The sequence below is a fragment of the Aplidium turbinatum genome, chromosome 8 (assembly GCF_918807975.1).
Source record: "Aplidium turbinatum chromosome 8, kaAplTurb1.1, whole genome shotgun sequence".
In the NCBI taxonomy this organism is placed as follows: Eukaryota; Metazoa; Chordata; class Ascidiacea; order Aplousobranchia; family Polyclinidae; genus Aplidium; species Aplidium turbinatum.
In genome coordinates this window covers 16,036,410-16,059,553 of record NC_137479.1, presented here as the reverse complement: position 1 = coordinate 16,059,553, position 23,144 = coordinate 16,036,410, and the positions used below count along the sequence as shown (strand labels likewise).

At 38.5% G+C, this 23,144-nt stretch overlaps 2 protein-coding genes across 2 annotated transcripts; one reads left to right on the top strand and one right to left on the bottom strand.

Annotated features, from left to right (window-relative positions):
- The first annotated feature begins 2,907 nt into the window (after positions 1-2,907).
- LOC145775381 (nuclear cap-binding protein subunit 1-like) lies at positions 2,908-5,773 on the top strand. Its single transcript, XM_082586671.1, has one exon. The coding sequence runs from the start codon at positions 2,948-2,950 to the stop codon at positions 5,357-5,359; it is 2,412 nt and encodes an 803-aa protein (XP_082442797.1). The 5' UTR covers positions 2,908-2,947; the 3' UTR covers positions 5,360-5,773.
- Positions 5,774-9,096: 3,323 nt separating this feature from the next.
- On the bottom strand, positions 9,097-21,551 carry LOC145775711 (RING finger and SPRY domain-containing protein 1-like). The gene is made up of 13 exons (XM_082587064.1): positions 21,350-21,551; positions 20,546-20,708; positions 20,085-20,137; positions 19,003-19,115; positions 18,313-18,413; positions 17,559-17,728; positions 17,102-17,233; positions 15,578-15,693; positions 14,706-14,849; positions 14,415-14,629; positions 13,576-13,731; positions 12,697-12,801; positions 9,097-10,178 (listed from the first exon to the last, which is right to left on the bottom strand). Exons 1-13 carry the CDS (start codon positions 21,498-21,500, stop codon positions 10,079-10,081), a joined length of 1,719 nt encoding a protein of 572 aa, XP_082443190.1. The 5' UTR covers positions 21,501-21,551; the 3' UTR covers positions 9,097-10,078.
- Positions 21,552-23,144: the final 1,593 nt, after the last annotated feature.

The following is a 23,144-nucleotide window of genomic DNA, read 5'->3' as shown; positions in this document are numbered from 1 at the left end:
CTAGGGATGGGCAATTCAGAATAATTCACTATTCCAGAATTATTCCGGAATACTAAATCGAATCCAGAATACCGAATCCTATTAACTTCTAGGCTCCAGCAACGCAAAAAGTAAAAAAATTCATGCAATGTTTATTTGCAAATTTTGACACAAAAGGAACACAATCAAAGTAGATGTTTATTGTAGTGCAACACATCAAGGGCTATGGCATTCCAAATGACTGCCAGACAAGTGAGAGCCGTGTTGCCAGATGCTGGAAGCTGCTTGACACCAAAAAGTAACTAAAATTTCACCAGCTATTTAAAACACCCTAAATAAATCGATTTCGCCTAAAATACACATAGTTTTTAAGACATAAGACACTGCCATCATGCATACACAAACCTTGCAAAACGTTTTCTATACGAGCAGGGATTATTTGCTAAAAAGTTTAAAAAAATTGAAAAAACTTTTTTAAAAAATTGAGTGGGGAAAATTTGACCAAAAAGTTGTCTGGTTCCAAGATCAAAAAGCTTGGCACCAAAGACCTCTAAATTTCACCAGAGTTTTTTAATTTGGTATCCTACTTTCCCATCTGGCAACGCTAAACGGGAGCGCAGCTTAAATGCCGTCAAGCCCGCACTGGAAAAGCATCGCTCGGAAGAAGCTGATTAGCAAGTATGCTGAGGTATTTCAGAGCCAACTCCTTTAGCAGGGACATCTGCTCAATGTTGTTACGCCACCAGTCAAACTGTCGCATACGCACGTGAATTGAAAAAAAGCATTGCACATTTTTGTGCATGTGTACAAATCGTGAAGAAAATTGCGCGCTTGGTTTCTTTGATTGCTCATGCGAGTGAATGCCGTAGGGAGGCATGCGCTGTGCACGCACAACCACGTGCAAAACGTTTCTGAAACTGCGAATGGTGTCAGTGCAAAGAAAAAGAGAGTAAACCACACTTTTTTCAGTTCACTGTCTCAAGCTGACAGCTTGCACAAGACTTATAAATGCATATCTTTAAAACCGAATCTTATTACCCGGTTTTATTGCCATTTTGGATTCGGATAGTTTAGGATCCGAATCCTTCTGGATTCGGTATTTTGAATTCATCCCTAATCCTCGCTGATCGCAGTTTCCGCAAACATTTTTCCGCAGTTTCCGATTACCCTAACTCTAACCATCGAGTAATCTATGCTCTCTAACCCTAACCTTCGCTGATCGTAGTTTCCGCAAGTATTTTTCCGCAGTTTCCGCTAACCCTAACTCTCGAGTTGTTTGCGGAAACTCCGATCAACGACTTCGGCTTTGTGTTATTAAACTGCGATCAGCGACTTCGGCTTTTTTTAATTTTTTCTCTCGATTTTTCAGGGTACGAACTAGGTTGCACCCATATATTATAACATGTCATAAGATGATTCCAAGATAAATTTCAATGGATTTTTGCTCCAGTAATTGCCAAGCCTCGCCTTGAATGCATTTACTCTAAGTGCATTTATGACTGTGGTGGTAAATTTTTCCAGGTATTTGTTACACATACTGTGAAAAAGTTATATTATTCACTTCTTAGCCTTGACATAGTTTGTGGCTTACACACTTTTAACCTATGGCTTTTTTGTTGGGTCTGCTACTATTCGGTCAGTCCTATTCGGTGAGTTCCTAACCTCTAACCCCTAACCCTAAAACGGCAATGATAATTAGGCTACGGTACCCAATAATTTAAAAAAATCACTGAATAGGGATCAGACTCACCGAAACGAGCCATTCCGTCTTTTGTTATAGATACAGTAGAATTCGCCTATAGTGACTTTGGCTATAGTGACACTTCGCCTATAGTGACACCTGTTGCAAAGTCCCATTTACAAACCATATGTTTTGCATAGAAATGACTTCGCCTATAGTGACTTCGTGTATAAGAACACTTTGCTTACAGTGACACCACATTTCTGTCCCTTGGGCTCAAAAATTTCCGTATAAGGATACTTTACGGTGTATTTCCAGTTTAAGTTGGAATCATATTTTGTCCTTATCAGCATTCGCCTGTTCCCAGCCAGCAAATCCATCTTTTTACATTGATTTAACGTATGCAGAGGTTGAACCATAAAGGATTGATTTGCTGACTGGGTTTGAATTAAACCAACATGGGATGCGCATGCGCAGATACTGCACAAGTGACGTTATCAACGTCGTCATCATTCGTCTATAGTGACACTTCGCTTATAGTGACACTTTTTCCGCGGTCCCTTCAGGTGTCACTATAGGCAAATTCTACTGTATTTGGATGCATTTGAAACCAAACAGCAGGACTACTCAAGTACTCAACTGGCGGACAACGGTCCGAATCCGGACCTTCTGGATGTTGATGGTGGCCCTTGAGCTTTTGGAAGAAAAACCCCATTGCCACGTTTCAGGGCTTCTTTAAACAGATTTCTACTGGGAGGAAGCAATTTTTATTGTGATTATCCTAGTAGCTGGGTGGCTTCGACTCCTAGACTCCCCAAAACACTTTTTTAGAAATCCAATTCGAGTTACATTTTACTTAAAAAAGTGGTTTGGTACAGATAGTTTAACTTTCGTGGTTGCGTGTGAAGCAACTTATTCACCGGATCGCTAAAAATATTCATCTTGTCAAAGTGGACCTTTGTTAAGATTAGTTGAGTAACCCTGCCATACAGTATAATTTACATCATATAGTTTGCTTGCTTTTATGAATATAGGTTTCCATAGATAATTTTGTCTACAAGAAAATTAATATTTATAGTAATATCATCATAAGCTTTTCAGTCAAAACTCCAATTGACATCCTCTAGTGCTGATCCATTGTTTTTGTGATCTTTTTTCCATTTTTCAACCTTACAGTTTTTTGTAAGCAAAAAGCATTTGTTTATTTTTATTTATTTGGTGTTTTTTTAGAACTACAGTTAAAAGAAATATATTTAAATTGGTGATACTTCAATAAGTGCATGTGAAATGTCCAGTCGACGACGGCCCCATCGAGACAGTGACTTATCTGATGATGAAGCAAAAGCAAACTTCAACAAAAGAAGAAAAACTTCTGAATCAACTGAAGAAATTCAAAAAAGATTAGAATCCCTTATTTGCCGTGTTGGAGAAAAAAGTTCATCTTCACTTGAGAGCAACTTAGAAGGGTTAGCAGCTGTACTTGAAGCAGATCTTCCAAACTTCAAGGCCCAAATTTTGCGGATTTTGGTCATGTGCTCATATCAGCTGCCAGAAAAATGCTCAATTTATACAACATTACTAGGCTTATTGAATGTTCGAAATTACACCTGTGGTTCAGAATTTGCTGAAATGATGATATTAGAAATGAAGCGATTGATCACCACCAATCAATTTGATTCTGCTCGCTACATTGTTCAGTTCCTGGGTGATCTACTTAACTGCAATGTTGTAACTGCAAGTTCAATGATAAATCTTTTGGAAACTTTTGTATCTGTAGCTAAACAGGAAGGTGTGCCACAAAGTCGAAAAGATTGGTATGTCTTTGCGGTCATGGCTGCTTTGCCATGGTGTGGTGCCCTTCTGACTGAAAAAAAAGGAAGCGAAATGGATGAATTGTTTTCAAAGCTTCACAAGTACATATACAATCGAAATAAGGAGCATCATAAGTTTTTGAGAGTGTGGTCAGCAGATGATCCTCATCCTCAGGAGGAATACATTGATTGTCTCTTTGCACAAGTGTGCAAACTTCGTGAAGATGGTTGGGTAGAAGATATCATCATGCGCCCTTATCTGGCATTCCAGCCTGTGCTTGCTGATGCTTTGCAGCATAATCTTCCGGATTTTATTCCTCCACCTCATGTTGCTGGAACTTCCATTTATCCAATCCCTCAAGTTGTGTATCGGATGTTTGATTACACTGACTGCCCAGAAGGGCCACTAATCCCAGGAAATCATGCTATTGAGCGATGGCTTATAGAAGAACAGATTCGTTGCTTGATCAGATCTTTTAGAAAAGATAAAAAAGAATGCGCATCTCGTCTATTGGCTTTCCCTCGACAAGAAAAGATTCCTTTAAATCACATGGTAATTGAAACTTTGCTTGGTGATATGTTTCGACTTCCTGCATCACCATACCCTCTGGTATTTTATACATCTACGTTCATTGAGTTGTGTAAGTTGCAACCAAGCAGCATGCCTCAAGTTCTTGCTTTGGCATCGGACATGCTATTTGAGAGACTGGATGCAATGAATGTCACATGCAGTGATCGTTTCGTTAACTGGTTTTCACAACATCTCAGCAACTTTCAGTTTCGTTGGAGCTGGAATGAGTGGGCTGATTGTCTTGAACATGATCTAGCAACTCCAAAGCCAAAATTCATCAAAGAAGTACTGGAAAAGTGTTTGCGACTTTCATACCATCAACGGTTGTGTGATCTTGTCCCTTTGGAGTTTGAACCACTTCTTCCAAGTAATCCCAAGATTCTGTACAAGTACATGATTGAGCCAGGAAGAGATGCCACTGAGGAAGAACGTAAAGATATCAATATTGCCCAGAAGATCATTGCTGCTATTAAGTCAAAGAGTACGGAAGATGAGCTTATAGTGATGTTGGAAACTATTAAAACAGAAAACATGCCTGAAGGATTAACATATGATCCAAAACGACTTGAAATTTTTCTTCAGTCGCTACTGTACTTGGCTCAAAAGTCTTTCAGTCATTCTTTTAGTGCATTGTCGAAGTTTCACAAAGTTTTGAAGTGGGCTTCGGAAAGTGAAGAGGGAAAGATTGAATGTCTTCGCATTACTAAAGATGTTTGGGGAAATCATCCTCAGATGCTTGTAGTTCTCGTTGATAAGATGCTTCGCACTCAAATTGTTGATTGTGCCTCTGTTGCTAAATGGCTTTTCTCTCCTGAAATGGCTGCCGATTTTACCAGGTTGTACACTTGGGAAATCATGCATTCCACCATTCGGAAGATGAACAAACATCTTGCTCGTTTGGAAGGGGAGCTAATGGAAATGCAAGAACGAGCACATTTAGCCAATGAAAAGAGGGGTGGAGACGAAGAAGATGATATGCTACGAGCATTCAACCTGTTCGCTCCGAATGAAGACGATATGAGAAAGATGCAAGAACAAGTTGATGCTGCAAGTGGGGAACAGAAGAAGCTATTTTTGATTATTTTTCAACGGTTTATCATGATCTTATCAGATCACCTTGTGCGTTGTGAATCAACTGGACATCACCATTACACTCCTTGGTTTAAGAACACCATTGAACGCCTTCAGGAGATTTTCCTTTTGCACAAGGGCACAGTGACCAAGTACATGGCGACAATGGGAAATCTTCTCTTCACAGCTGATCTAGACCCTAACATCTTGGCTATCTTTAAGCAGTTTGCCAGCATAACTCAGTAAGCTTGTGAATGCATGAACTCAGTATTCACGCAAGGATGATTTGCATTTTTAAAGCTATTGGTATTTCAAAAACTTTTGCAACATGACATCTAATAAGACGATTAACATCTGTTTGTAGTTGTGTCACTCCAGCTGTTGACACAATTTGTATAATAATTGTGTCATATGTTTAAAACGTTTTTCATCTCTCCAGTGGAGCGGTTTTAATCAAATATGTTCGAGACGTAGAGGTTTTATTTCACGATAAAAACTGCTTACAATACTAAATTCATCGTATCATACAATGTGTTTCGAGTATCACACTGCGTTTGATTTTTTTTTTGTATGAAAAGCAACACTTTAGAAACAACTTCAATAATATTTGCACGTAAACCAAGTTCATATCACAATTAGCAGCACCACCGCATGTTTAGGGAACGTTCAAATATTACGTAACGCCTTCGAGGGGGAGGGGGGGGTTTATGCAAAGCGTTACGTTAGCGTCACATCGGGGGGGAGGGGGTTCAAGCAAAACGTTACGTAACGCTTTCGAGTACGAAATGGTAGTTTTTTGTGCTGAATTCGTAGTGAAAAAGCGTTACATGGGGGAGGGGGGGATTGAAAAAAGCGTTACGTTGGCGTTACATGGGGGAGGGGGGGTCAAAAATTCGGAAAAAAAGCGTTACGTAATATTTGAACGTTCCCTTAATGGTTTATACCGAGGACCCGAGGTGATGTACTGTAATTTAACCACCTTTTTAATGCAAATACTGTAGGCTACTATTGAGTCAAGTAAATTTTTTTAATAAAGGACCGCTTTTTATGTTAAGCTTGCCATGCACAATTTCCCCACAGTTACCTTTCTGGTCACACTGGTTTTACTTATGAACATAAAATACGGTTGTATGTGCTTACATTGTACAGGCATTTTGATTTGTGTATGTTTTCACTGTAGTACGGAAAGATTCCGTTGTTCCTGCTGGTGCCACTGCAAAACAAAATAATCTTTTCCAGTTTCTTGTTTGTTATCAAATCGCACTCTCCATTTTTTCCAGCAAGTTGGGTCGTTCCTTGTACTTTTATACTGTATCTGAATAAGATCACCCTTACAATATTCTTATCGTTGAAGTACAGGTATGGACAACCCTTGGCCTTCGAGCTCTTTCCCACAAGTCCTGCCATTGCTTTCGAAGTAATCGCATATCTGGCTAACAGCCTCATTACAGGTTACGCGATGCTTTCTGTCGAGATTCATTGTGCTCTTCGGCCGGCTAATGCGCCAGGTCCGAATTTTTTTTCTAACCTGCTGAACGGAACTTAACACCTGTACTATCCAAGCCTACTTAGACGGTCTATCGTTGCAAAAACTAACCGATTGTGGTAGCTGGATACACAGTAGATTGTTCGAATACGCATTATGACGCAGAGCTGGGCGGAGAAACAATTTATGTTCAAATCGTCCTTGTCACAAGACTGTAAATATTTACTTGTAACATATCGATGCATACAACCTTCGCCAAAATTGAATAAATCAACTTGAAAGTGTAGATGTGGAAATTTTTATTTAGCTTGGACAGTACCGTACTGATTTTTTTCTGCTGTGGAAACTATGCGTTTGAAATGGTCAACTTTCTGGTTGTGAGCCTCTTCACACTCAAGCAGAGAAAAAGATCTACAGTAGAACTCGGTTAATCCGGATTCGATTTGACCGGCGATTCCATCCGGATTAGGCGAAGATCCGGATTAACCGATGACGGCTCTATCAAGCCTGACGTTACCTAGATAGAAGGGTATCGGTAAAAATCACCGAAATTGAACGCATTAGCGTGGTCATCTGCCAATTCCGAGACGCGCGATCACCACACTAGCGACCCAGTGATAGAGTTCTTTTGAAATGCAGTATGCATGTAAAATGAATGTATTTGTAGACTCTGCGTCTAACGCAAGAACACACTGGCAAAAGTTACATCTTCAGACATGCGTGTCGGAATAATCTGTAGTCACTCAAAACTTATGAAAATAGTTACCGAAGACGAGTTTCTATGGAAAACTTACAAAAAATCACGGTCAAACAAAGTAATCACTGGCAAATCCGGATAAAGTGATAGAAAAAGCGCAACTTTTGTCCGGAATAGGCGAAGATCCGGATAATCCAAAGCTGTTTCTCAAGAAAAAGATTACAAATCATTTGTACTTCCAGTTTTATCCGGATTAGGCAAAGATCCGGATTAACCGAGTTCTACTGTATATTACTTAAACACAACGAAGCGTTGAACCATCGTTAGCCTACTTGATCTTGCCGAAAGTGAAAACGAAAAAAGCGATTCATAAGTACCGGTAGTGAGAGTGGAAAGCGCTAAACCGATTGTCGCCAGTGCGACACCACTCGAGAGCATGCGACTGTGCCTTTGTAACAAGGTGGACAGGAAAATTGGCTTTCTTGCCTTTCTGTCCGCGTATTTTTCTGCAGCAGATTAACCAATCAGAATGCAACATTTAAATCAGCTGATTACAGTCGTGTAACTCATGCTGTGAGCGTTCTTCTGATGAAAAGTAAATTAAGTGAACGTTTCAGCGTGGCTTAGTGGTTTCGATTCCCACTCCTGGCATTACTCTTTTTTTCTTCAGTAGCCTAATTAACGAAGTTCACACCAAGAATCAAATCTCTTAACTGGGTGCTAGAAGGTCCACAATGACTGTAGTCAGATGGTTCATAGGGAAAGTTTCCCAATGTTAAAGAGCCGACCAGTCAAAACACCCCATCTGCTGTAGCGACCTACAAATTACAAATCCGCTTCCCTCCACTTCTTTAACCACTGGGCGCAAGTTGGAATCCGACAAAAAAGAAAGTAGGATTGATGATAAAGCGTCCTGTTATGGCAATGCTCCCATAATTTAGTGAGGAGTTAAATTTCTGTAGCGTCATACTGTGGCCCGTGGATACTAATAGCAGAAAAGCTAAATTGACAACGCAAACGAAACAGCACAAACCTTGCTCGTTTTCTAAATTCGGTGCCGAAGTTCAGAAAGACTCGAGCTACAACCACAGATTCAACGGTACTACGACAGTTTATCGAACGACAGTTTATCGAACGACAGTTTATCGAAACGACAGTTTATCGAAACGACAGTTTATCGAACGACAATTCATCGAACGACAGTTTATCGAATGACAATTTATCGAACAACACAGGGCCGTAGCCAGACCGCATAGCAAGGGGGGGCCGAAAAAATGTAAATGGGCAAAAGCATTATAATTGAAGCTGTTGCTCTTGAATGTTGGGATTTTACCAGGGACGGCGAAATTTTTTTCAGGGGGGCGAGGCCCTCCTGGCCCCGGGCCTGAAACGACAGTTAATCGAAAACCTAACCCCTAACCTAACCCCCAACCCTTAAACCCTAACCACTAACCCCCAACTCCTACCGTAACCCTACCCCTAACCCTTAACCACTAACCCTTACCCCTTAACCTCTAACCCCTAATTCTAACCCTAACACCTAGCCCCTAACCCCTAGCCTCTAGCCCCTTCGATGAATTGTCATTCGATGAACTGTCGTTTCGATAAACTGTCGTTCGATGAACTGTCGTTTCGATGAACTGTCGTTTCGATAAACTGTCGTTTCGATGAATTGTCGTTCGATGAACTGTCTTTCGATAAACTGTCGTTCGATGAACTGTCGTTCGATAAATTGTCTTTCGATAAATTGTCGCGTCACGGATTCAACAGCGACTCCTGAGGTCTATAGGACAAATCGTGAAAGCAAAAACAAATATTTAATGGAATGACAATAAAAAGTGCAATTTTCTGATCGCTGAAGAGACGCATTCCTCATCTCTATACAGTTTTGAACAAATCATGTGTGAAAACTTAACTGATACATAGAATTATCTGAAAGATTGAAGTATAAAACGAGCCAACAACGCTACACATGACACAGTGCAGCTAAACAAATGGTTAAACCAATATGATTGTACCTTACTGGTGATATTATTGGCGATAATACTGTTCTCTAATTAAGGTAGGCGTAAGTCCAAATACGATATGATGATACAGGTTTTAGACTTGGAAATAGTTGTGTCGGTTTTGAAATAGCTTGATCAGAACCAATGTGTGGTGTGGTCAAATCGCTAAAGAAGCGTTTGAAGAAATCAATTCAACAAGTAAACACGCAATTTGAAAAAATGCTTCAGACAACATTAGAGATATAGTGTGCAGTGTTTTTGAGGGAAAAAAGGAATTCAGCTCAAAGTAATCCCAAAATATAAACAAAACTTTGATATGCACACGATAATAGCTGTAGTGTTTGAAAAATCACTTTCAGAAGTCAACAAATGAAATAAAATCATTTGAAAACCAACGATTGTTGCAGATTGTAAGTGCCTTCCAATACAGAAAACGCAACGCAAGCTTTACGTATGCTGACGTCGTTTGGAATTAATAATTCTAACCAAGTTACATACAGAAAAGAAAAAGCGAAATGTTTTGTTGTTGTTCAAATACATGACTACTTTCGGGGAACAAAAAACTGTTACACTGGTTGACGACATACGTTATATTGGGTAGAAGAACAGCAAAAAATTGGCATCACGTAATATTTGAGAAGGCCCTAAGCAATACGGTACGCATAACAAAGCCATTATTAACACAACGGCTAGCCTATCACATTCGGGAGACATATTCTCTACTACCGAGTGTAGCGCTATGTATAGACAAGAACCGATTGTTTATTCACTTCACGTCACCCAGCTGCAGTATGGGGTTGCATGATCTTCTCTGATATCTCGCCACGGCACAGCGGACAGCTGTCCAATACATCAGCACACCTATGGCACATTCCCCTGAAAAAGTAAGGTTTAGTTAAAACAGCACGCTAATATGCGGTAACTGGAAAGCAATTCGTGCAAAAAATTTGTATTTTTAACACTGTAAGTTTCTTAGACGTGTTATAGTTGCGACCCTATCTAACATACCAACATACATTTTTGGACCAGGAAGCTGGTTTAGTCTAGTCCTTTTCTTTTAGGGCGGCTACCTTCAAGAAATTGAAATTTATAGCATTTTTATAAATATTTTCAGATTCCTGATGAGGGCTTAAGTTAAGCCGAAAACGTTCGAATGTCAAAACTATTTGTAAATATGTAAAATACATTGTTAGAATCCTCAACCCTGTTGTATTGTTGCGTCTTGCCTGTCTTTGGTACAAAAAAGCAAACTCTCTCCCAAAACTATATTCCTTTTTTCCGTACCACAAAAGTAAAAATATTTTTTTAGTACTTTAACGGTGAAAAAGTGATGGTGCATCACTAAGCGGTGATGATTTTGTAAACTGAACACACATGAAGATTTCAAACCCTCTAAGAAAGTCTGAGCTTAGTCTTACTTTTAGGATTCGTCAGCGTTCATTGTGCCGAACCACTAGCTTTCATTCATATTTATTTTCATTATCACATCGGTTTAGATAGCTTGTGTGATGTCAGCAGTGCTTCCACTTCTGACAATTGATAAATCCTCTTCAATTTCCTTTTTTGTCCTGAAAAATCCCTTTTTCCGCAGTCGGAAATCTTTCAAAATTTCCTTCATAGGCGAGGTTATTTTTAACGTTATTTAGGTTAAAAAAGGTGCTAATACAATTTTAAAGTTATTATAATCTCAGTGAAAGCTATTTTAATCTCAATTTTATTCAGTAGCACCGGTATGTCGAAGCAACGTTGTTTTATTAGAACAGTAGGCTGCACAAAAGCAGCCCATATTTTACAATAACATGGTTTACTTCCTTTGTTCACTGTCCAGCCAAAAAACTGCTTGTCAGTTACGTAGTCGGTTCTGGGTCATTTACCACCTGGAGTCCTGGACATCATTTACCAATTACCACTCTCATCTTTCCTACCCGGAGTTCCTAACCTATCCCTAACAGCAAAAATGTACAGGTGGTAAATGTCCAGTTTCAACGAATTATCCATCCATTAACAAATTTATTTTTGTGTTTAGTTTAGTTTTCCTTGATGCGCTAAGCCGCTAACTTAACACTATTGGCTAATGGCTAGGCTATCTCTTTTTTCCCCTTGTCAGTAACGCCTTCACAATCATTTGAGACTGACGAAAAACTCCAGGATACTAGGCCTATTCATGATACTGACTCAGTCTGACTGTGTACAGTGTACACTATACATGTTGTATACCGGTACATACTACATAGCCTCTATTATTATGACACCATCAGTTAGCATAGGCAAAAACTAACTTTTCTAAACATATGTATCACTAGCACTAAAGATATCACTAGCCTAAGCTTATCATACCTAACTGTACGTCGAACCTCAGTGAACTTTGTCATTGCTACTCAACTTCAACTGTAAATCAACGGATTACCTAATTTTAACTCAAAGTATTGAGAACTAACTCTCTCACTACAGTCTGCAATCACGTCCAATTCCCAAAGTGGCGATAAAAGAAATCAAGCGATAGAAAGGCGAGGATGGGACAGGGAGTAAGAGGGGTTCCGGATGGCGAGTGACGATGGAAACCAGCTGATCATCGTTATTCCAGTCGTTTTTCGAACTTTTGAAAGGGAATACGGGGAATATGAATAAAATTTTCTTTAAAATTGCTAAAAACAACAATTCCCTTTTTAGGACAAAAATTCCTTGTAAAATTGTTAAAAATCCCTAAAAAATCCTTTTTTTCTTCAAATCCCTTTTTTATCCTTCGAAGCGTTGAAAAATCCCGATTTCGGGATAAAATCCTTCAAAGTGGAAGCACTGGATGTCAGTCAACGGTCGTGGAATAAACGACCGACAAACTTTGTGTTTGTTGATTCTCCTTAATGATGCCTTTTGAGGAGTAATCTGATCATGCTTGTCGCAGTAACTGCGAGACCCTGATCACACGATGTCTACTGCCGCATTCAGCTGGTTGCTCGCTTTCCATTTTTGAAAACAAGTTCTACCCAACTATCTATTGTCCGCCCCGTTAGCTCAGTGGTTACGCGCCGGGTTCAAGATCACGCGGCGCTGGTTCGACTCTCGGGGTGTGCGTTTGAGCAACGCATTTCAGGACTGCTCTCCATTCAGCGGCACCTAGTGAATGGAATAATTTCTCGGCAACAACACTTCAACAATTGGAAAACTTCACTCTGCCAATCTCGGTAACCGGCCCTGCGTCAAGAGCCTCTACAAGTATGCAAACAAGCACCAGGAATAACCTATCAAGGCTTTGTCAGTCCGAGGATAAAGATTCAAAACCAAACCAGTAGCCACTTGTTAGCGCAGCAAGCATTCGAGGTTTGGCAACCACATCGGTGAAGCGTAGACGCCAGCTGTACGTTAACACAAGTCAACATTCGCTATACTGACATACCCATGACCGCAGGGCAGTAACGTTGTGTCGGATGGCAGGTCACAGCACAGATCGCAGGTGTTCTCATCTATTGGAGTTTGCTCAAGTAGTTGCATTTTCTTGTGCCTACATAAGCCACAGCATTATTTCAGGAGAAAGGCATATTCAGCTAGTAAAAATTAACTTTTTAACGTTTGCCAACGTTGAAATGATGTAAAAAGGGCGAGTTATCAACTCCTGGTTATTATTACCATGTACCACCTAACGCTTTAGACCAGTAGTTCTTAAACTGAGGGGTGTAAAGATTTCCCAAGAGGGGCGAAAAGGTTGTAGGCTATTACATTAGTATGCTACTGCATTGCACAAGCGGTAAACAGAAATGTTGGTATCACACCTTTGCTTGTGTCACGATTATTTACTGGAACTGTGACCTAGCTTTGACTTTATTTTCCGGCGCTTATTTTTTAGTCCATTGTTCGATAACAATGGCTGTTTTTGTAGACACAAGCTCGAAACAAACTGAACTGTGAATCTGACATGCGATAATGTGGGTTGTCTTCAACTAAACAACGAATTAAACTGCTGGCTTCGAAAAGGCAGCAGTTTACATCTCCTACTCATTAATGAGAGGTAAAGTAGATTGTGATCCACTTTGTTTTTTTCAAAATCCATAATGTGTAATATTTATGTAGTTTGACTTTGATTTAAACGAAGAGAAAAGGGGGACGAGGCGCAAAGTATTACCAGTAAAGCCAAGGGGGTCGCAGCTTAAAAAGTTTAAGAATCGCTGCTCTAAACTATTAACAAAATATATCATAACATTCATTTTTATTTTACAAAATATACATTGAGTTGACTATTGGTTTTAAGATGAAAAACATAGCAAAATGAAATCCTTACTTTGGAAGCACCAGTTTTTCTTCATCGGTCAGTTGCGCGTGGTCGTTGAAACATTGGAATTGTCGATCGGAAGGGGCGAACTTGAAAGGTGCAGCCCCAAAGTTAAATATACATTGTTGGTGAGACATGAAGCTTGCTGCAGCAAAAAATCCGCTTCTGTAAAAATAAAGAACTCGAAACTTTATTTTCAAAGGCTACAGAACAGTTCAAATTGCAGCAACTTTTGTAAGACCAAAGCTCCACGTTTTCTTGAAGCCATTCCTTTTGAAAGAAGACTATTGAAAACAAACTTCAACTATGGCACAGTAAACAACGGAAGTCGTGCGTCTGGTAAATTTTGACAACATATGGATTATGCAATATGCATATAAGATCAAACATATGATAAAACAAGATTAAGTTAAGATCAAACTTAAACGTTAAGATCAAACATATAATAAAACAATATAAAGTTAAGATCAAACTTAAATGTTAAGATCAAACATATGATTATAAGTGCCCCCTTGTAAATGTTACTGCAAAAATGTCAACATGCGGTTCCTTAACAAGATTTCTTCTCTAGCCTTAAGGGACTAAACTATTGGCCTATTTCAGAAGTTGTTTCAGAGTGCCCAGTTCTCTAAAGTAGACAATCTGTAGCAAGAAGACACAAGCGCCTGAATTGTTCTTCAACACACCACAGATAAACAGTATTTTTTTTTAAATTTCGTCAAACTAGACTAAATGAAGAAACACATGTTTGAAAACACATAGTTCGATGTTTTCGTATCACTATGTAATGCTTTACCGGCAATCAGGTGAAACAAAGTCATAATAAAAAAAATGAACATCAACATTACCTGGCGCTGTTGAACATGCCTCGCTCCGGCGGCAAAGCTATTCCGTTCAGGTAAAAGATCACTTGTGTTTCTTCCAAGTCCAAGAGAAGTCCCAAAGTATCCCCTTCCTTCCATGGAGGATGCGAATGCTGTCGACTGTGAGCGCGATGCCAATACAACCTCCGACATCCGTCGTAGGCGCAACTGTACTCATCATCTCCGATGCCAAATCCATCCTATGATGAAGAACAGTTACTGTACCACAACAAATTCTCAGGAGGAAAAAGACGAGCGATGATAAAGAGTACTCACGTATGTGAAAAACTTGCTCTGTTTGGTCGCCCATCCTATCTGCATGACGCCAGGGGTGACAATCGTCACCTCATAATACCAAACTCCACTGTCCACTGAGAATGTGCATCGCACCGATTCGAATGATGACGCATCAGAGCGTGCCTGGCAATGCAACGAGGTAAGTTACTTTGTCCGGTAACTTTCCAGACATAACTTTCCAGACTTTTACATTAATTCAACGTCTGCAGACGTTGAATCAAGCGACTGATTTGTTGTCGGGGTTAACCTCATTTCTACCATTCACCGATTGGTTTCATCTCGTTTATGGAGTACAATCAAAACGAATTCACAAACTCCTTGACCTACAGATCAGGTTAGCTGACCGCGTTGTCCGACACCACTTCTTTACATTATCGAAATCATTTTTCAAACATTTCAATACATTGGTATCTGTTTAATTCTAGATATGCTATACTGTAGCTGATGTTTCAACCATGCGAGTTTTGTCATAAACAAATGAAGATGATCAAAAGCAATAGAATATTTTGACAAAAAATTGCCCCGCGATATCAGACAACGGATATCGAATTCCATCACGCTTGATCCAAAAAGGGTTAGCATAGCTTATTAAGCATGACAAAAACCATTTGCATACAACTAATCTCAACCATTTAGCCTAACAGTCTTCATGCAAAATGCCGCAAAAAGTTGAATTATTGGTCTCTTTGTTGAGCTAATAGTGAACTCTGATAATGCTTTTCGCACCAAGAGCGACGAGGTCGGACATCCTGTTGTTTGGAATCCCGAAAAATATTGGGCAAAAATAATTTCAAACTTGTATTTCATGCCAAAAACAGTTCAACCCAGCCGCTTTGACAAAGAAAGATTACCTCTAAACCGTTGGCCGAGATCTTCAAGTATTCGCTCACATCATTGCAGTTCAACATAGCGTTAATCCCGTCAAGTTTAACTTGCTCGTAACTCAAGGCTCGTCCGTCCGCGATAACTAAATAATCAAAACTGCCGTGAGAGTAAAACAATTGCATTGATGAGAACAAAGTAAGTGATGAAAAAGAGGAGGGAACATCCGACGCTGAATATTGTATGAAAACGCAATTCAGAACATACGTGGATCGTTACACAACGCTTCACTGCATTAGAAAATAATCTCCGGACGAAAATTTGACCAAAACTACTGTTTTTGCATTTCATTGTAGTATAATAACTCAGTGGATTTCTAAGCAGCTCAAAAGTTGTAAGCGCCAAGCGGGCTTTATAGTTGAGCGCCGAAACCGAAAATGTAAGCTGTAAGAACCAGGAAACATATAGAACGTCCCAAACGAGAGAAAAGTCAACCTACTCAGTACTCAGGCCTCTAAGCTCTTTTAGTTTCCCAGCGACCAAGCATGATCTACCAGAGCTTTTTCCCGGCGGCCAACCGGCCACATTCTCGCGCTCGGCAGCCAATATAAAAAAATCAGTTAAAAATTCCTGTTTTTAAAAATCCTGTAATTAACATTGTGTTTATGCGTTTACTCAGGTAAAGACAACGCAAGCAAGGCCCTGAAACATATTTGCAGTTATATCTAAATGCACTGCCACCCAAGTAGGTGTAGAGCTCTTCGGGTTTTTAGAGGTCGACGCTCAGACTTTTTTTGCGAAACTTTTATCAGCAATATTTCTCATAATGAGAGACTTTACCTTGTTTGTGAAAAACGGCTGCGAATGAGAGTGAAGAGAAAAAATTTTCAAGTACAAATGCGAGTGGAGAAAACGTTTGAAATACGAACGCGAGTGGAGAAAAAAGTGTTCCAAATACCAACAAATCAATCGTTTTTTCAAATCAATCGTTCAATGTATTACATTGATTCAACCAATGTAATACATTGAACCATGGTAAAAAAGTGACTGATTTGTTGTCTGGGAATGCAGTGGAGAAATGTTGGCTTTTGGAAGCCAGCGACCAAACATGGCCTACCGACGGGGTAGTTTCGGAGGCCATTTGACGACTTCTCAGAGGTGATGGCCGCCGGGAGCTTAGAGACTTGCTTGAATCAAAAGCAAAACTTGGCTCAAGGAGCTGAATACACTAACAAAATGTATTACTTACAAATTCCTCAATACACTGGGCAGCACACTGTAAAACGTGAAAACACGCCAAAGCTCAAAATACGAAGACAATTGGCTCACTAAAGAATAGTTAGCTAATTAGTATGGTAAGAAAACAAATAATATGAACCGACTAGTGCTGGAAAGTCGGAGGTCATGAAAAAACAGAGCCAGGTTTGGGGGTTGCTAGCTGGCAAGTATTTACTGCAAAGACAGATTTAACTGTTGATAGAAGAATGCACGGCCATTTGATAGACTGGTAAAACAGAGTCTACAGTAGCAGTTCAAAACACTCCACCACTTACAAGCATTGTCGAGCAGCCATTGAGCTGAAAAACCAACTTGGCGTTTCTTGTAATCAAGAGATGAAGCCCAGTTTTCCAATTCCAACAGCTTGCTGCGAATGTTTGTCTCGCTGACGCGTCGCTTGTTGTCGCCTGCATGGAATAGTTGTTTTACGATCGGAAGGAAAAAGTCAATCAATTGCCAAGGGTTAGTTTACTTTTTCGTTTGGAAGCCTCGATCACATATTGATCGTTGATGAAGACACTGTTTACTTCGATGGTGCAATAATAATCTTTTTTCGTGCTGATTCAGCACAAAACAACAACTAGCCTACGACGGACTGAATAATTAAGTTATGAAAAAGACGATTGTTATTATAATACGACAGGATATTATTACGCCTGTCTGCCCGCATTTCAACTTGTTGCTAGTTACTCAACTTCGGGTAGCAATAGAACCCACAACAAGTAGACACACCTGTTTGAGAGAATTTCTCAATTGCTATGAGTGAGTAAAGTATGCTTGTGGTTGGTACATTGGTATCAAGGCCAGCCAAGAAGTAATCGAGCACCCCGTCAGTGAGCATCGCACAACTCAATGGTCCAGCCAACAGCTCCGCGACGTGACCCAGCACTGCGCATATGTTCCTGCATATTCGACATGATTACGCTAATGATAATCTTTAATGATGATGATAATTGACTTATAAGGAATTGTTGCTGGGAATGAATCACTAAGAAAACAACTGAAAATACACGGAAAGGTGTCAGTACTCTTGTCAAAGACATTGTAAAAATTGACTCTCCTGTCCACTGTTGTATAAATGCGCTATTTTTATAAAACTGTGGCTGGTGGTCGCAATTATCTGTTTATCCCCTGGCAAGAGCCTTTAGTCGGGCCATTGGTACTTGGTAGCTATCTATCCACATTCCACAGCCTGAAACCATTACTTTTTAGTGCAGGCACAACATGATATTCGCATTGATTCATGTGAAAGCGTTTTCATTTACATTACTATTGCGCCTCCTTATACAAAAATCAATAAAACGTTTTTATGAAAATAACATTGTCATAAAGCAGATTAAGAGCCGACAAAAGATGGAAAGACAATGAGGTTTTGGATCGAACTACCTCGCCACAATGTATTCAATTATGACGACATTCAGCAATTCTTGACATGGTTTCCGCTGATCCCATATCACGTTTAAAAGATTGAACATGACACACGTACCTATGCCGAGCACTTTTATTTGTATTCTGTGATTGTGTGAAGTGCTGAAGCGCCTTTGCACGAGATAGGTCTAGCTGGTTTACAAACTTCATGACGGCTTGCTGTGAAACAAAGAAACGGTTACTCTTTGACGTCATAAAGCGATTTACTTTCCATTTTCTTGATTGAGAACTTAGTTTCACTTTTGGGGTCCATGTAAGTAAACATAAAAACATCAAACCAATATCGATTGCGCAGTGCATGTATAAATACATCATTGTTATCTCTGCTTGGTTGAAAAGTAAAAGCAGTATTGTACAATACATTCGGGAAGACAAATCTCTTCATGATGACTCAGATTTCGTACGTATATAAAGCGTTTTTCTATTTTATACAATACAATGAGATATATGATGACACATGAGCGCGTGAGAGAATACTTTCTAGCCTACTATACTACATAGCCTATTTAAATTAATTGAAAAATAGTAAATCTTCTATTGCATTAAAAATATAATCGTGAAAGAGATTTCTTCGACATAAAAACAAACTAAAATTTCCTGACACACGATTCATTAAAATAGAGACATTTACAAATAACCATTGCCATCTTCAGCTAGATGGCTATAGTTATTTGTAAGAAGGTCATTTAAAGGTCATGCAAATAACTCATGACCGAATAAAAACTATAAAGATACGATTAACACATACTCGAGTGGGAAGAGGGCAGTGATCTATGAAAAGGGTGATGGCAGAAGGACCAAGAACATCATCAAGAGGAACGACACGCACAAGAGACGACAAGACCATGTTCCATCCCGACTCTTTGTAACCAAATTAAAGGAGTGTCATTCAATCAAAAATCCAGTGCAAATAATTCATATTACGTGCAAATATTTCATATGTAAAATAAGGATCTCAAATGCTATTTGGCATAAAAAAACATTTTATAAAGTCATATATAACTTGTAGTGTTGATAACAATCACTGCATCAGGCATCACAGGCAACAGACTTGGAAAAATGAAATACTGCATTTGTATTGCAATACAAGTACGTTAGATACACGTCCAAGAAAACTACACAAAAAAACACTGGTGTCATTTTGAAAAGTATAATTATGCTAAAAAATCACTACTGAATAGAAATGCATTGTATTTTCACAATGAGCTGCAGTTCGATGCACAATTAGTCCAACTATTCAAATAGGAAGCCACTAAGACATGAGAGAGTGTATTACAGCTATGTTTTTTTGTACATAAATATTGACTGGTCTTTTCTGCTTCATTTTTAGGCACTTAAGCAGATTCTTGTGATATTTTGTTTGTTTATTTGAATCTCTGTATAATTAAAGCACAACAAAATGACATAGATAAGACCTTGTGGGATAAAGTCAGAGTTGGACCAATTACATAATTTGAAGTTCAATTACATGACAATTAAACCATCATCAAAAATTATTAACTGTCATTGATAAGTCTAGTGTAAGTTGTAGCTAAATTATTTCTCTTCTACAGCTGTAATAAATTTTAAAAAAAACAACGATTTTGCATCAGAATGGCCCGTTTCGGTGAGTCCGATCCCTTAAAGGAGAATTTTTTCATTTTTTTTTTTAATTATTGGGTACCGTAGCCTAATTATCATTGCCGTTTTAGGGTTAGAGGTTAGGAACTCACCGAATCGGACTCACCGAATAGTAGCAGACCCATTTTGCATGGTACATGCTGGACAACATCGAACTTCCAAACTTTAGCAGTACCTACCCCACACCACAGGATAGCAATGTAAACTCACCTCCGTTAGCCCAAAACCTGAACATTCTCATTCGCAATACGAGCATTGTGTCACTGTAATGAAAATATCACTGTACATTTTAATTTACATTATTAGAATTGGAAAGTAAAAAGCTCGATGGCAATTGCATCAGCAGTTTTCACAATATATGGTTATCTTCTGGTAAGTTTATACAAAAAATTATATATACAATGTAGTTTCAAGTATAAAAAAGTGTTTAGCTTCAATTTACTAACGTTAAGTTTTTTCTGAATTAGACTAATAATAGTGTTTTACAAGTATGGGACTATGGGTATTAATAGATTTAATTCTTTTTTTATTGGAAAGGACATTGAAAAAATAAACCTATCCATTTTTCTTTATTAAAGCATTCTTTCACTCAACATATTGCATTGTTTGCATGATTTATGCTTATGTTATCATAAAATAAGTTTATCATTTATCAACAGCAAACAACCTACTTTTCAGCAGCATTTCTTAAAATAGTCAAAGTTTCTGTAATATGTTTATCCAACTCGTTATCTGATAAGCGGCAGAAGGATAAAGCAGGTGAAGTTTCAGATCGACTGTGACGATTTCTCTGTTCTTGAAATATGCGACGCCACCAGTGGTATGGACCTGAAACTAATAGGCAAAGGAAAACGGTTAAACCACTAGTTTGCTTTGGTTACAACTTTCGTTATTGTAGCATAATTCTATTTGGGCATGAACTGTAATTAATGACACAGTATCTCACAGTAGTTCTCTTATCACATTACTTCTCTGATTGCAACTCACTTTCTTTCACTTTAAATAACTTTTGACAATGAAGACTCTAAAGAAGATTAACTTTTTGTTGTAAGCTTACTTTTCACATAAACCACCACTTTTTATATGTCTAATAAACTTATGAGTTACAAATAGCCGTGAATAACATGCTGTATCAATGTACCATTCTATAAGTTTCCAGTAGTCATGAAGTTTCCATCATAAAGTTGTGTTTACAATTGCTTGAAATAAATGGCTATTATCGTAAATGCTGAATTCTACACCATGTATGGTATATGAAGAATAGAAGTAAATTAGTCAAGCATACAGATAAAAGACATTTTCTTGGAAACATTAACATACAGTATTTTAACTGCAAAATTAAAAACCAAATTTATAATAGCAATTTAGGCTGGAATATCACACTAATCTATACAATACGGTACCAGTTATGATTTGCCGGCAAGTGCATTTCACTGTGTTACATGCATTGTAAAAAGCACAACGAGAAAACTTACCTGATCCTTGATTGGTAGCAATGGCTTGGGCGGCTGCATTGCTCAGCACAAGCATATATGGCGTATCATCATCATCATCCTCAGGTTGAGCAGCATTGCTATGAGGAATTCTATGAACTGGAGTTGCTTGCTTTTTATAACAATTTCCCATATTTCAATAGCCTTGTTAACTTTATATACAAAACATTGTATATATTGCTAAATTAACTTTTACAAGTACTAACCTATACAAAACTTATTAGTAATATGAGTGGATGTATCAGATGTATCAATATGAGGAATAATCAATCAATCATTCTATTTTTCGTCATTAACGCGTCCGGGACGAAAAAGATACTAACTACAAAAATCGATATAGACCTACCATCACGTTAACAAACGGGAAAAGGTGGCAAAACCTTGAAAGGTTTAAAACGTGCCTGAATGAAATATTATGTAGTAGGCTATATATCAGTAGTTAGCACGGCTACAAAACCCAAAAAACAACTAGAAAAAATAAAACAAAAACAGAGAGAAGCACACATGTAGTAATGAATGACAGCCTAATGAGAAGTGTTGTGGATTGAACTTGCCAGTTCCAATGTTGATGTGGATGAGCAGTCATAATAATAATAATAGGATTGAGAAAGAAAACTGGACATAAAAGAAACCCATCCTCAGGCAAAAGCCCATTTCGATGTGGCCCAGAAGAGCAGGTGTTGAGCTCTTTCTATGGTTAGACTGCACATCACACAGTAGCCTAAGACAATTGAGGTTTGATATCCAGTTTAAGTTATTGTTTCTTGTCCTGGTGGGTGATGGAATGGATGAGCTGGTAGATGATGGTGTTGATGAAGCTCTCATCCCCTTTTGCGACGTGTCGTGTTGACTGTTGATTATGGAGAAATAGCATCAATTTAGTTGAAAATTACAACAGTGTAATTGAACACTAGTGTTGGTACAGTAATAATAACAGTGGGCTACACAATAACAACAATAAATTGTTATTGTGTAACGCCACTGTTAGATATTGGCAACAATAAACAGTACCGTATGCCTAGCCTACTGTATAGCCTACATAGAAGTGACATTACAAATATTGAAAAGAAAACTTGCTGTGGTGACCTTACACAAAGCATGAAAATTTGAAACATGGTGGTTGGTGGGGTGTACACAATATCCCGGCTTTGCAAAAAAAATATTTAACAAAGTCTTAAACGAATTTATACTCGGTAATGACGGTAAAGCAACCACACACTCATGGAGACAGTTCCATTCATTCATTACACCGCAGGTAAAAAAGTTAGCTGTGGCTATATTTACACTATATAGTGTAATAATAGTCTCAATAGTATTGTCAGATAAGAAATTTTGCCCTAATTTGAGAAAAGTTTAAAGCTGTTGAAAGCAAAAACTTGTATTTTGGAAATTTTTTTTGGTCCTGGGCAACGATCAAAACCCTAATCTTATTCCTAACTCTAACTCTTACCTTAAACCTTCCTAACTTTAATCCTAACTCTGGCAACACTTGATTGTAACCATGGCACTAAGTGTGGAAAAATAGCCACTTCCAAAAAAGTTACCGTACCAAATTTTCTGGACTTGGTCCTTGGCTTTTCCAGCTTAATGCTGCCATTCTTGTTGTGCGAATTACATTTCATTATTGTTTGTGATGTATTAATGTTTTTCCTCCAAAAGCAAATAAACTTAACTGAAGTAGGCTACGCTACCTTACCTTACATTATAAAAATGCTCTACTACCTGCATGTGTAAGACTGAATTTTTTACATTTACTGTTATCGAAAAAGACTTATTT